This window comes from Anas platyrhynchos, chromosome 6 (assembly GCF_047663525.1).
Source record: "Anas platyrhynchos isolate ZD024472 breed Pekin duck chromosome 6, IASCAAS_PekinDuck_T2T, whole genome shotgun sequence".
Taxonomy (NCBI): domain Eukaryota; kingdom Metazoa; phylum Chordata; class Aves; order Anseriformes; family Anatidae; genus Anas; species Anas platyrhynchos.
This window is the reverse complement of record NC_092592.1, coordinates 28,825,135-28,838,536: the sequence shown is the minus strand read 5'-3', so window position 1 is coordinate 28,838,536 and position 13,402 is coordinate 28,825,135. Positions and strand designations below refer to the sequence as shown.

At 45.4% G+C, this 13,402-nt stretch overlaps 1 protein-coding gene across 6 annotated transcripts in view; it reads left to right on the top strand.

The window, feature by feature from the left end:
• SH3PXD2A (SH3 and PX domains 2A) overlaps window positions 1-13,402 on the top strand; it is a 235,859-nt gene that overhangs the window by 93,055 nt on the left and 129,402 nt on the right. For all 6 annotated transcript variants that reach the window (XM_072039762.1, XM_005008929.6, XM_013102131.5 and 3 more), the window contains one exon: window positions 2,506-2,597. In XM_072039762.1, the coding sequence (XP_071895863.1) occupies window positions 2,506-2,597 (92 nt within the window). The remainder of the gene's footprint in view (window positions 1-2,505; window positions 2,598-13,402) is intronic.

Here is a 13,402-nt window from a genome sequence, read left to right as displayed (position 1 = left end):
AAGGGGGAGCAGATTTCCTAAAGCTTCTGTTGATTTAGCAGCCCAAATCTACACGGCAGATTACCAAACTCCTATGTCAAAGAAAACCCACTAACCCACTGTGCTCCGATTCAGTATTGACATCTGCAACCTGTTTTTGGGGAGGGGCAAACACCTGCAACACGTAGGGAAGTGACAACTATCTGAGAAGGTGCCTGATGTGCAGGACCCCCTGCGATGGGTATAACTTGGGTATTTTATGTTTCCCTTATAATGATACGTATCGTTTGCAGTGCTTGCTGTTGCTCCATTGACTGCACAAGATCAAGCCCTTAGAGATTTCAAAACACACTGTAGATATTAAATATCTGAGCCTCATAACCTTTCAGCAGATTAGGTAAGTGTTATTGCTCAGCGTCGTAAATGGGTAACAGAAGATAAATCCCTGCTGAATTTCATGGAAGGAGGTTAAGGAACCTGCCCAAACCGAGCAGGGTGTTAGTAACAGAGCATTCGCTAAATCTCAGCCCCCTTACACTGTCTGTCAGGTGCCATTACTCCTCTGTAAGTCTCTCCTGCTTGGGGTGCAGCTGAATAAAACACTCTTTAGTGTTTGTGTCCTTGTTGTGTCTGTGCTGGTGAGGCGTTTCTCTTTCTCTTTCAACATGCCATGGTTGTTACTATTCCCGGGCAGCTACTGACTTCCAGTGTTAGTCTTCCTTTGCCAGCAGGATGCCTGTGTTTATACACACTGGGAATAAGGGCAGAGAGCTCACACCTCTGTTATGTTTTTAGGCAAGACAGCAAGACTGAGTGGATAGCAGCGCGAACTAAGGCGCCCTTCATTCAAAATAAAGGACTTTAGTTTTCCATCTGTTATATTTCATCATGTGTTAGTGCAGGAACCAGCAGTGCTCTGTAAGCACGCCCCAGCACTTGGACCCTCCAGGTACTGCCAAGCTTCTGCAGCTGATGCTGCTTCCTCATTACAGGGTATTTTTTTTTTTTCCTGCTCAAAAGCACAATTGCACATGACCAAAGGCCAGTGTCTCGTTCTTCACCAGCTTGCTGATACTAGATGAATTTTCCCTGCATTTTTATAATGTCCCTCAGCCCGTAAAGGTGAGCTGGAGGCCTGGGAGCACTTGGCTTGCAATTTCAGACCACCTAAAAACAGGAGCAGGTCACCTAATACTGGAGACCCACAGTTTCAGAGCAGGATTATATATTTTTAAGCTACTTTCCTTGATGTCCCTAAGCAGGAGTGGTCTTGGAAACAGATTTCTTCACTTCTTAAGCTTGGTTAAAATCAAACGTGCGGTTAAGAGACTGCCCTGTCCTGCCTTCGTGCTTTGGCTGGGCCTTCTTGGGTGTCTGACCAAGATAAAGCAGATGTCTCATGGGTTAGTATAACCAGTTTGCCCTAATGCACCTTCATTTAGCTCTGGCATAGTTTTTCATCCATCTTCCAAGATTGTTTGTCCTACTTTCAAGTAGCAGAAGAGCCAGACAATCTCATTTTGTCAAACAGGTTTACAGGACCTCTAAGAAACTCGGTCTATATTTAACCCATGGCCTATTTTCAGCATAACTTAGCACAGGAGGAGGTTAACTCCAGCCTTTTCTCCTCTCCTGCCGGTTGCTTCTGGAGTAAATCTCAGAATCATGACACTTAGAGCTGCCAGCCTGTCTCTTTGTGAGCAGCTATGTGGCTTCTTTTGGCACTGGCAGGCTCTAGAGCCTGAGCAACAAATTCATAGCATGGTTCTGCCTTGCCTGCTTGTTTCCAACACACTTCTGCATAATGTAGTTCCCTCCCAGACTGCACTCAGTATTGCTGAGTGTGACAACGCTGCAGATCTGTACCTTGCAGAGCGTACGGGCATTGTTAGCCAGGATGCACCACGGTGAAGCCTTCTTTGTGCAGAAGTAGCCTCCGTGCTTTATTTATTTGTTTTTCTTCCAGACAATCGCATTCCTTTCCTCTCAGTTTTGGAGCAAATCATCGTGTTTTATTTGATGATTATTTTTGAAGCAAACTCTGCCTTTTCTGTTGACAGAAAGCTTTATGGGGAACATTAATCCCTTGTATTAGCGGAGGTTGAGGCTGCAGATTTTCACTGCTTGAATTTGTGTGCACTGACACAGAGCCTGTAAGCCCTCATTGTCTGATGTTCTCTGCAAACCTGTCACCAAACAGCCCTGCCACAGAGCACTTATCTTTTCGGTATAATGGCTTTGCAGAGGTGGAACAAGTTCTGTTCTTGTACACATGGCAAAAAATGACATCGGCCAACTCTAGGTGCCATCACTCATGTAAATTCATCACGCCCTGCTTGACATTTACATTCAAGACATGCTCTTATCTTTCTTCTCAGTTAAGTAGCTGGACAGGAGGCTTTCCTTTTCTATTTCCTTCCACCTGCCAAAATGTTTTGTCTCCTCTTGCATGGTAGTTTAGATATTTGAGGACACGTTTTTAACTTGATTTTTCTGAGTGTTTCTCCCTCTTGTTTTCTTCTGCAGGCACTGGTTCGGCTTCCTCCTCACATTTCGCAGTGTGATGAAGTCTTCAGGTTCTTTGAGGCTCGCCCAGAAGACCTTAACCCTCCAAAAGAGTAAGTGCCTCAGGGATTTCCAGTGGTGCTCAGTTCTTTTTGATTAGCTAGAGAGAAGCTGAAGGTCATTTGCCTTTATTGCTGCTGTAGGTGTGGGAACAGCTTTCAGGCAATGCCTTAGAAAATGCCTGGCAATTACTGCAATTACATACAACCACATCAGGTGTGCGGAGGACAGAGGAGTCAAGCAACCCTCAGACACGTTGTGCAGCCATCCTCTGCCCACTTTTGCATTGTTTCTTGTTGATAGTTCTAATGAGGGAACCTCCCCTGGCTTGTGGGTTTTGCCTGATAATTATCACCAAAGACTCATTTAGTTCCCAAAAGCATTGGCTCAGCAGCAGGGGGAAATCCTGCCAGCAAGCACACCGCTAATAATTACCAGCTGCTTCTTTAAATGTACTCCTGCCCAGAGATACTTAGTTATCTGAAGGGAGCAAGATTGTGGTCCAGATCCAAAATTGTCTCTGGAGAGTCTATTCTTTCTAAGCAGGAAACTAAGAAAAGGCTGGGAAAAGAGTTTCCATTGAACACAAAACAGAATCTTAGCCTTTACCTTGAAATGGACAGGCTGATTCATGCTGATACTGTCAGGGTTCAGAGGACTAATTAATTGCGGGGAAAGTGTTGGCAAGAGGGTATTTACAGGCAACTGTGCTGCCTCCCCTAATATTTCCTATTCTCCTGTATACAGAACAGGATATATTTTGTTGTGCTCCTTTAATGTTTTGACTCAGTCCCATTGTGTTTTGTGCTGCTTTGTTGCATAATTTGAAAGTTCATTGCAGGCTGTGCTTCCATAATTCAGTTTTACGACTGTTAGCACAGCCCCTTGGTAATGAGAAATGGATATAAAGCTTTTCGGAGGTTTTGGCCACTTCAGTGTGTGCAGAACCTGTAGTTAGCAGAAAGCTTTGCATTGAATTCTGCTGTCTTTGGGTTAGACCTGTAGCTCCAGTGCTCGTGTAGAGGAGAGGACATTTGCAGCTTGATTTCCCAAACTTTGTTTTCTGCACGTATACGGTTTTGTGTAACGCCACATATTGGCATTTGTACTGAAGAAAGCACTGCTAGCACATCTGAGAGCATCCCTTTTGCTTGTGAATGATAAAAGGAGCAGCTTTAAAATCAAAGGTCTGAAAAAAAAGAGCTGTTCTTTCTTATTATTTTCTAGCTAGGCTTAGTTCAGAGAAATTTCTGGGGCGAGCAGAGAAAGTGATGTTGCATGTTCATTGCTAAACACCTACTGCAAATGTAGAAAGTATTGCAGCAGGATATGCCTACACTCTGGACCTACTGACTGTCAGAGCTTCCATTTAAGGTTTGTAAGGTTTGCAAAGGTTGCTTGATCCCACAACACCCATCTCATGCAAGGAGACATCCATATGTCCTGGGCAGCAATGAACCCCCAGAAGAGGAGTAAGATCTCAGGGTTACAGTAGAGGTCACCTAGAGGAACCCAAGTAGACCTCAGAAATCTGTATTAAATGCTATCTAATGCTCCTGCCTGCTTTCTGTGCTGATACAGATCTTACAGAGTTAGGCCTGAGTAAAACAGAGTCAGGACTGGATCTCTGCAAGGTAGGGAATGGGGATCAAGGCCCACCACCAGGCTAGCTCTACCATGATGGCTTTCTTTTTATTTTTCTTCCTAAATGTTGTTGAGAGCCTTTTGCTGGGCACCCTGTTCAATAGCCTTGCAGCAATTTTCAAGTTACCCATTTGTTTCCCCCAGGAAAAAACAAAAAAAGACCACATTTTCTCAGTCCGAGCCTTGCATCTTATTCCAACCTAGTAATAAGTGTGATTTATTTCCCTGGAAAATGTAGAGCAATAACCTGATTAAATCTCACTTCACTAATGTCTGCAAGACATTAATCTAGCTGGGTTTAAACAAATCCTACCTCGTCTTCTGTAAGCAAACAGATCTTAGGGAAGGTGTCTAAGGTTTCTGCTGGGAGCGCTTCACAAAAGATGTATTGTTGAAACTGCAGATTAGTCTCTACAAAAAGATGATGTAAAAGCCAATGGAAACATCTTAGTGTTTTTCTTCTGTGAACTGAGGGGGGAGGGAAGAGGTATGGGGCTTGCTGGACCTCTGTGTAGGGTCCGGGAGAAGGACACCTCCAGGGAGATTCTCAGCCCCAGCAGCCACTGCACGAAGGAGTGCGGTCAACCAAGAGAAATCCCCGCTTCATTCCCTCATTCCTCCTCTGCCAAGCCCCTCCAGGAGGAGTGAGCCAGCACTGCCTGAGCCCTGTGAAATCAGTCTGCCCTGGACCTCATTCACGGCCCCATTCATCTCACTGCGGGGGGAGCGAGGTAGCCTGGAGGCAGCATCTAGACTTCTGTGATTATTTTATCTTTCTTCAGTTGCTTCTTTTAGCCCTCAGTGCAGCGATTGTTCGCGTAGTGATGAGTCAGCAGAGACAAGGCATTCAGCTGCCTGCGTTAAAGGAGAACAAATACCATCAAGTGAGGGACTGGGCCACCAAGGGATGCTTGTGCCGCCTTCACATCTTCCCTCTGCTCACAGTAAAACGGTCTTTAGTTTTGTGATCACTTGCTCTGGTTTTCTGCAGAACCTCAGCCTCCTAAGACAAAGCCTGACCCGCAGTGAGATGCCGTTAGCTAATTTTCAGGAGTGTGACCTTAATCCCGTGGGCATTTTGATGAGCCCCAAGAGTCGATTGGGATATTGCACATCAGCAGAGCAGGGACTGAGCACGTGCTTCCAGTCAGAAGAACGTGGAAGCTTAAACTTCAAGGGAGGAGGCAAACCCCCCTGGTTTATCTCACAGCCGGGCTTGCTGAGAGGTCTCCATGCCCTTAGCTGCTGAGCCACGACTCACGATGATGCACGTACAGTAACTTCTGTGTTCCTGCAGGAATTCAGTTGTGAATTTGTGCCTTTCACTTCTGTTCCTGCTGTCCCCAAAGAAACTGCCATTTCCCTGTAGTGCCTGCAGCACTTTTACAAATGAGTTCCTAAGCTGTTCCGTATAACTCCTCGCCAGCCCTGCTGGTCCTCACTGCTTCTGCCTCTGGTGCTTTCCACGTTGCGCCTCATTTGGCTTGCAGGCTGCTCCCTGCAGGCTCATTTCCTACCACTGCTGTGCTCTGACTTCCCACAGTGCTGAGCAGCAATCCAGCTATAATAAAAGACGGGGTTTCCCAACACTGCTGGGATGTAGCCGGTTTGTTCGGTTGGCTTTGCTGCTTAGGTTATCTCTTTCCTGTTCTGGTGATGATCCAGGCTTTCGAGCCCTGTGACAATAGGCAGCAGGTATGCCATTCAACACCATTAAAACTCTTCCTCGTCCAGCAGCTCGCAGGCAGGTAGCTGGAGAGATGTCACAAGAGATCACAACGCATGACCCAGTTGATGGTCTGCTGTCTGCTCCTGCTGGTGAAGCTGGGCTGTGCCTACGGCGGAGCTACAGCTGGGTCAGGTAGCTCACACAGCAGGTTCCCTTCGTGCAGGATGGGGGAGACATCAGAGGACACTAAATCCCTCTGGGAGATAGTCTGGGAGCTCTCTCAGACCATTTTATGGGGTAAAAATGTGTTTTTTGTAAGGCAGCTGGCACATGTTGGGAGTGTGGGTGTGCACAGCGTGGTTTGGAGCTCAGGGCACCCGAAGAGTTTGCTGCTTCTGCTCTTGCTCTGTTCCATGGATTTGGAGCAAAAACCTCGAATCATGAGCTCTGGTACAGGAGGAGAAGTTTTCAGCTGCTTAGATTTGTGACATGGAATTTTAATGTTTGAGCAAATGTGTGTGTATAAAGGCAAATGGCTGGGCTTGTGTCTTTTACTGTGCCCATGTAAAGACAGATCCTGTATTGCAACAGAAAAAGGTATTGTAAAGTAAGAAGAAAGGTTTTTTTTCTTTTTTTTTTTTCCCCAGTATTCTACATTAAAACACCATGTCACTGAAAGCCATGCATTTACAGGACGCTTCTGTTAATAATTATAATTACTAATAACTAAGCCAGAGGTGGATTAATTTCAGACTTCTACTGGGGATTGGGATTCAAGGCTGAGGTCAGGCCAGGGCTCACAGTCAACAAACAAAATCTCAGAAACCATTTTTTAAATTATTCTTTTTTACTAAAAATAACAGAAGTACCCGAAGAGTAGTATTAATCAAATAGACATTGCATGTGGTTTACTGCTCTTAGGGTATTTTTGCTGTTTGGTTCAAAATATCAGAGCCAGGCTGTGTGGATGAGAGTTCACTTTTCCTTTCTGGGTCTTCATCCAGTATAAAAAGCAGAGCAAGATCCAAAGGCTTAGTTCCCCAGCACCCCCCCCTGCAGAAATTCATGCAGGCTCAAAAGAGATTTGGTTTTAAATCACCAATAATAATATTAACAAGTGAATTTAAAGCAGTGCTTATTATCTGAGAATATTTTCCTGTAAGAATCATAAAGTGATTTTCAAACTCTATGCAAATCCAGGCAAACTAGGGAAATTCTTAGCTACACGACATGTTATTATGAGGGTTGATGCACGTAATGATGATGCTCCCTTTACTGAAGCACAGAAATGCTTTATTGTGGTCTGTAGCCATGGGCCTTACTGATCCTATGTCCATCATATAAATAAATACTGGTATAACATCCAGATACCCAGATGCTAGGCAGTAACTTGGAAATGCAAGCTGGATTCTTCCTTTATTCTTCACAGGTTACAAACTTCTGGTAAGGAAGGAAATTGCCAGGGTAATACATTAACCAAGTTTTAGTTTGTGAGGCTACTAGTGCTAAAGCACAGTTTCCTGAGCCTATTTTCTACCCATTACTTCATTATTTTAATTGTGTTTAGAGACGACTATTCCTGTTTCCCCAAAGTCCTCTGATCTGCCCTGGAATACCTATTGATAGAGGAGGCAGGTTTTTCATCTGGGAACATCTAGTCTGATTTGTTTGCAATTCATCTTTCTTACAGGGCTTACAGTAAAGATAATTTCCACCTTATTTAGGAAGGTAGTCAGCACCATTTTGTGACAATCAGTATTGCAGTGTGCACTTGGTGATGGGATTGTGACGGCTCAATGAACGCATTTTGTTAGGAACATTCATTCCGCTTCAGAGATGCGGAATGGAAATTGATTTCCCTAAGAAATGCAAAATCAGAACATGGTGGAAGTAGTACTTCAGTATGATTTATCATCTGGGAAGTAAATCACATTACACAGAGCAGGAAAAAAGCTTTAAAAAATTATCTGATATTTTTCTGAGAAAGGTTTGTCTGAAGATAAGGCAGTTCAGACCCATTGTTCTGAAGGGCAGAAAAGTTTTGCATTTTCAAAAAATGACCTAATCACCTTCACTGAGATTTGAGCAGCTAAGGATGTAATAACCTGTTAGGGCTGAGTTTGCCAAGAGCCTTTTGCTGGCTGCTCCCAATTAGTTGTCCAGCTCGCACTGATTTCAGTAGGAACGAGGTGCCAGAGCCCTCTGAGTATCAGTTTAGCAGAGCACCTGTGTTTACTTTTTCAAAGGTGCTCGTTTTAGAGTTGTGTTTATCTCCAAATATTTGGCCTCAGCCCCTAAATTTGTTGTGAGAATGTTTCTTGGGTTTCTAAGTCGCAGAAGTGCTCTACAATATGCTGCCCGTAGCGTGGGGTTGTAAAAATCTGGGGTTGAGAGGGGAGGCAGTCTGGGGCCCCAGAGATGCCGCAGTGAAGTGTGGCTGATTCCTGGCATGTCCCTCTGTCCTGGGGACCAGGAGCTCCTGCTCTGGGCCCTGGTTATTGTCAGATGCCCAGAGAATACACACTGACTTTTATACTGCCTGCTTCCAGGGTCTATGAGAAGGTCCCACTTGGAGACTGTTGCCTCAAATAAACTACGCCAACGCAGGGATGGAGTAGGCTCTAGGTATGGAAAAAAAAAAAAAAAGAACTAACAGATGCATCACACATCCTCTTTCACATGGGAAATTCCCCTTTTGTTGACAACCTATGAATGATTTGGGCTGGAATATCAAATGGAGGGGATTGAAATTTGCTACTGGCAGCGGTGTCAATGGTAGCAGCAAATAATGCAGCCTTTCTGAGACGTGATTTGAATCCTTTTGCTACCTGGCCAAAAAATGAAAAGAGAGGTTATATGCAGATAAATATCAAACAATAAACCTGGGGGGAAGCATAATGCATGTTAAATGAAATAGATTCAGCAACCACAAAAGAAGAGGTAGAAGAATGGCAGTTGGAGCAGCATACATTATTGCTGTTGCTGTACAGCGAGAATTTTGTTCCTTGCCGTGAATATCACACTTGGATCTGCTCATGCTTTGTGGATCTGACTGTGAAAGGACACAGGGCTGAGAGGAGCAAAGGCAGTTTAATGCACTGACACTTGGCAGTGGTGGCCAAGTGTACATAAATAGCTTTGGCCTGGATTGGCTAGGACCACGCTGCAGGGTTTAAAAGTGGCGTGCTGTCACGGGCACGGGATGGATTTAGAATAACCAGACTTACTCTGGATGCTTCAGAATGTGACCGAGGGGGGAGTGCTGCCACCAGGCTCCTACTTCACTGGTGGTACCGAGAACTGGCTTGCTGGGGTCAAGAGCAGCAGTGGTGTCAGGATTAGCAAAGGTTTACAGTTTATCAACACAAAATTGAGTTTTTTTTTTTCCTTCTCTCTAAAATTGTTGGGACTGAAGAGGTATTTTGGAAAGCAGACACTGCCTTTAGAAAAACTAAATGCCAGGCCTCTTGGCTCGAGTGCCTTTTTCCTGTCCAGTAATTTTTCCTCATATCCTAAAGGAACAATCACTGCTGACAATTTGCCAGTGCCTATTTTGTAGATTAGAAAGTAGCAGTTTACTTAATGTTTAACTTAACCCATAAAATTCCTTCCGTCCAGAGAAATGAAGTTCAGTGGTTAATTACCGGGGTTTGGAAGTCTGCTCCTTTTTGTCTCATTTATTTATTTGGTGGCATTGGAAAGGCCTCTTACGTCTCCTGGCTGTATCTGCAGCATGGTTGCAGATGTACACTTCCAGAGATTTGCTAAGAGGATTTGATTCTGGTAAATAAACCCTGTTCCTCTTGCAGTATAATTCTAGACATGATCAGTTACAAAAATATTTTGATTTTAGACCATTTGGAAGAAACATGACTTCCAAAACCTGTCGGGAAAGCTTGTTCTGCTGGTGCTTCTCTGTTCAAAACCAGTTTGGGAGCCAAAAGAACAAATTTATTCATCTGGCATTGGAGAACGAAGCAGGATTGGAGCAGAAGCAAAATAACTGCTTTCAGAATATACATTGTGAGGAATTTTGGACTCCCGTTATCCTTGGGCTCTCACATCTGGAAATGTTTGACCCAGTGAACCAAGATCTTCTGAAAGCCTCTGTTTAAGGACTGGTGGTGCTTGGTTTGACACCCCAGAATAGGGGCAGCCCAAAGGCTTGGATTGCTGATGTTGATAAGCCCTTGAGAGATGTTTAGGTCCATGCAGGAGAGGAGCATCTGGTGCTGCTGTGCTTTGGGGATGGGCCTAGAGCTGAGGAGAGGAAGAGGGATGGGTATTTCCTCGTCTTATCTCCATTCATTGCTCTGCAGCGAGCTCCTGCTAGCAGGTTAATTGCACACACCGGGGTATCTGTCACCCTTGACTCACGACCTGCCAGGCAGGAGGAGATGGGGTGGGGATTTCTTTTCGCTAACATAACAGGATTGAACATAGCCAATCTCGTTCTCTGTGTGTCACGTCCCTACAACACCAGAACAGGCAGCTTGGGTTAGAAATGTAATTGTAGAATGGAGAAGACTCCAGCTTGTCATTGCCCTGTCTATATTTAATATCGTTGGACTATTGTTTAATGAAGATCTTTTTCCACTCTGAGGAGGAGAGCAGGAGGGACAGACGTGCTCAGTGGGGTGTTTGCTGCCAGGGTGATGAATTATCCCCCAGTGGCGCCTGGGGTCAGACGAGACTTTTCACTGCTCCGCGCTTCCTATTGTTGATTGCTGTGTAATTTTGACACTGCTTATCTGGAGACTCCCTTTATTTTCAACACTGTTGCAAAGGAGTAGGCTCACTGGTTATAAAAGGAGTGTTTTTCTCTGGCACACGTACCTAATGTAACCATATATGCAATCCTGATCTGGTTGGGGGCGAGGTAAGACATCCCACTAAATTTAATAGGGCTTTATCAGGCCGTGCCCTCTGTGCTATATATAACAAGGGAAGGTGTTGCTTAAAATGTGCTGTAATGCTGTGTAATACAGGGTGGGTAGATGTGACATTTCAAATTTATTTAAGGTGGAGCATATCAAGCAGAGGTGACGTTCCTTGGTAAGCAGGACTTTAAACTCTCAGAGTCTCTGGTACTGCCCTGAGCATCCAGCAGTTGCCACTGAAGAGAGAGGAAGAAATATTAAGAATAAGAGTGTACAGAGAGAGAGGTAAAGCCAGGAAGGACTCTCTGGAGAGCCTCCTCCTCATGCTCTAGGCTTGCTTTCTGGCTTAGCTGTATCATAACAGCACGTTAGGCAGCTCCTGTGCACGGTGCTTCACCCATTCACCCCTTGCCACCAGAAGGCTTTGAGCTGGAAGTCCTTTCAGTTGCACAGCCAGGTGCTGGAGTATCACATCCACGGAGTTTTGCATTCGGCTGTCAATGCTGCTGCTGTTTAAAATCTTGTTTGGAGCAAGCCTGGAAAGAAAAGACATTTCTGGCAGTAGGGGACACTGCCCTGGAGAGCTGCACGCACCCAACATGATCTGTTTTGCCCTGTCCTATCTCTTAAGGTGGTGGGATTCCTTCTTTAGGCCTGAGGTTGTATAAAAAATACCAGCCCTCAAGTGGCTGTGGCTGGAGGAGACACGGTGATCCAGCGCTAGATTCATTTCCACCCTTTCCATCTTCTTGACTTGTCTGCAGCTGACTGTCTTTCAGGCGTGCTGTTCCCAGAAACACAAGCAGAGGATCAAATAGCAACATGTTTTGACTCCAAACTCTGGAGTGACTTATCATGTTATCAAAGCTTTTGATTTAATTGAAATTTCACAGATAACCCGGGACTTGCTTTTAAGTGTAGACTCGAGAGCCAGTGGGAATTCAATTAAAAGCCTCCCCCCGCCCCTCTTAATGCTTGCATTTTTGTTTAGGAGGTTTATGGAAGGGATTTGCTACTGCTTATCTCCAGCGAGAGCAGCGTATCTGGGTTCAAAGATACCCTTTGTGTTCGGGCAACCTTTTTCCAGTTACACCAGGGTTTGATTGGAACAACCCCGCTGACAGTAATGGCCTATTTGAGATTTACACTGATGTAAGGATTGCAGATTTTTTTGTGTGTTAAAAGCCGAATTCTTCCCTTCTTTCCATTCACAGCTCTTAAAACAATTGGCCTAAGCTAGGAAAGATGTTCGTTTAAACAACCCTCAGATATATTCTGAATAGAGGCTTGACTGTGGCTTTGCAATGCTTTAGCCTAATCTAATAAATGCCGGTTATTTGCTGGATTCTTGCAAGCTGTATTTGCTTCCCAGCTCCAAGAAGTTTTAATAGCCACTCCAGTAATGCTGACTGCAATGCGCTGCGGTGAACCTCAGAACATTGTATATGTCTGATTACATTTGCTTTCAATTACCGGCTGGTGGGTTTGAAAAATCAGAGCAGTTCAGGCTCATTTGGGAACCACCGCAAAAAATCACTCGTAACCTGAGATACCTCGTGCTCGAGAATATAAAAGAAGATGTTGGATGCTGGGGGCCAAAATATCTGCGTTTGGCTTTATGAGGGGAGACCCGGTGCAAGATCTGTGGGGTTAGGGCGGCAGGGCTGAAGGGGCACCATATCTAACAGATAAACCTTTTCCTTTCCCATCCCAGTGTGCTGGGAATGAAGTGTGAATGACTTTTAACAGAGACAGAGTTTGTCAGAGACTCGAATCTGTTGAGGTTCACTGGTGAATTAGCAGGGTTGCCATCGCTGTTGCTTCCCCTTGGGTAGGTTGCTCAGTCCTTTTTCTACGAGCTGATCCTCACCAGCGTTGTCCTCACTTGCTAGGGTACTTGATTCGAGTTTGTGAGGATGATGAGATGAGATTAGTCTCCTTTTCATCAGGATGCAGGATGTAGTGGAGATGTTGATTATTCTCTAAATCTGGCTGAAAGTGGAGTTTTCATTGATGCGTTTCACTAAAAATGTTTCTCTGGGTTCCTGTTGAAATGCGGTCCCCAAATTTGGATAATTTTCAGCAGCTCCGCTGAGCAGCAGGACAGCTGGAGAGTGGACAGACGTGTACGGAGGCGTGTGCCAGCTGCCTTTGCAGGTGACCCCTTCTGTAGGGACATTCAGGTCTCTGGGTGGGGTCCCCATCGTGGCTGGGGCCGGACCTGCTGCACGTGGTGTAGAAAGCGGGGTGTAGGGCTGTCCCCAGTCCCCACTCCTCACCTCCACACACGTCTTTATAAAGAAGCGAGGGGCTGGGGGCAGCTGGGGAAAGCTGCAAGAGTCGTTCACGTCCCTGCGAGCAGCTTTAAACTCTTCCAGCATACTCCGAGAGGTCAGTAGAAAAGTATCTGATTGTTTCCCGGGCCGCCTCAATGCACAAAGCGCGGCTCTGTTGGACGTGCACGAACAACGTTAGCAATGTTCGTGATGCACCAGTGTCATCCCCTGGGGGGAGGAGGAACCCCCGGCGGCTCAACTGCGCAGGCCACACCAGCTAACGAGCTGCTCCTCTTGCCAGCCCTGACAAATAAGCTTCTGTTAATCGGCATTGTTATGGTTTTGGTGCTCATCTGTATCTGCTGCCCTGCGTGTGCTGGGGAGGGGGG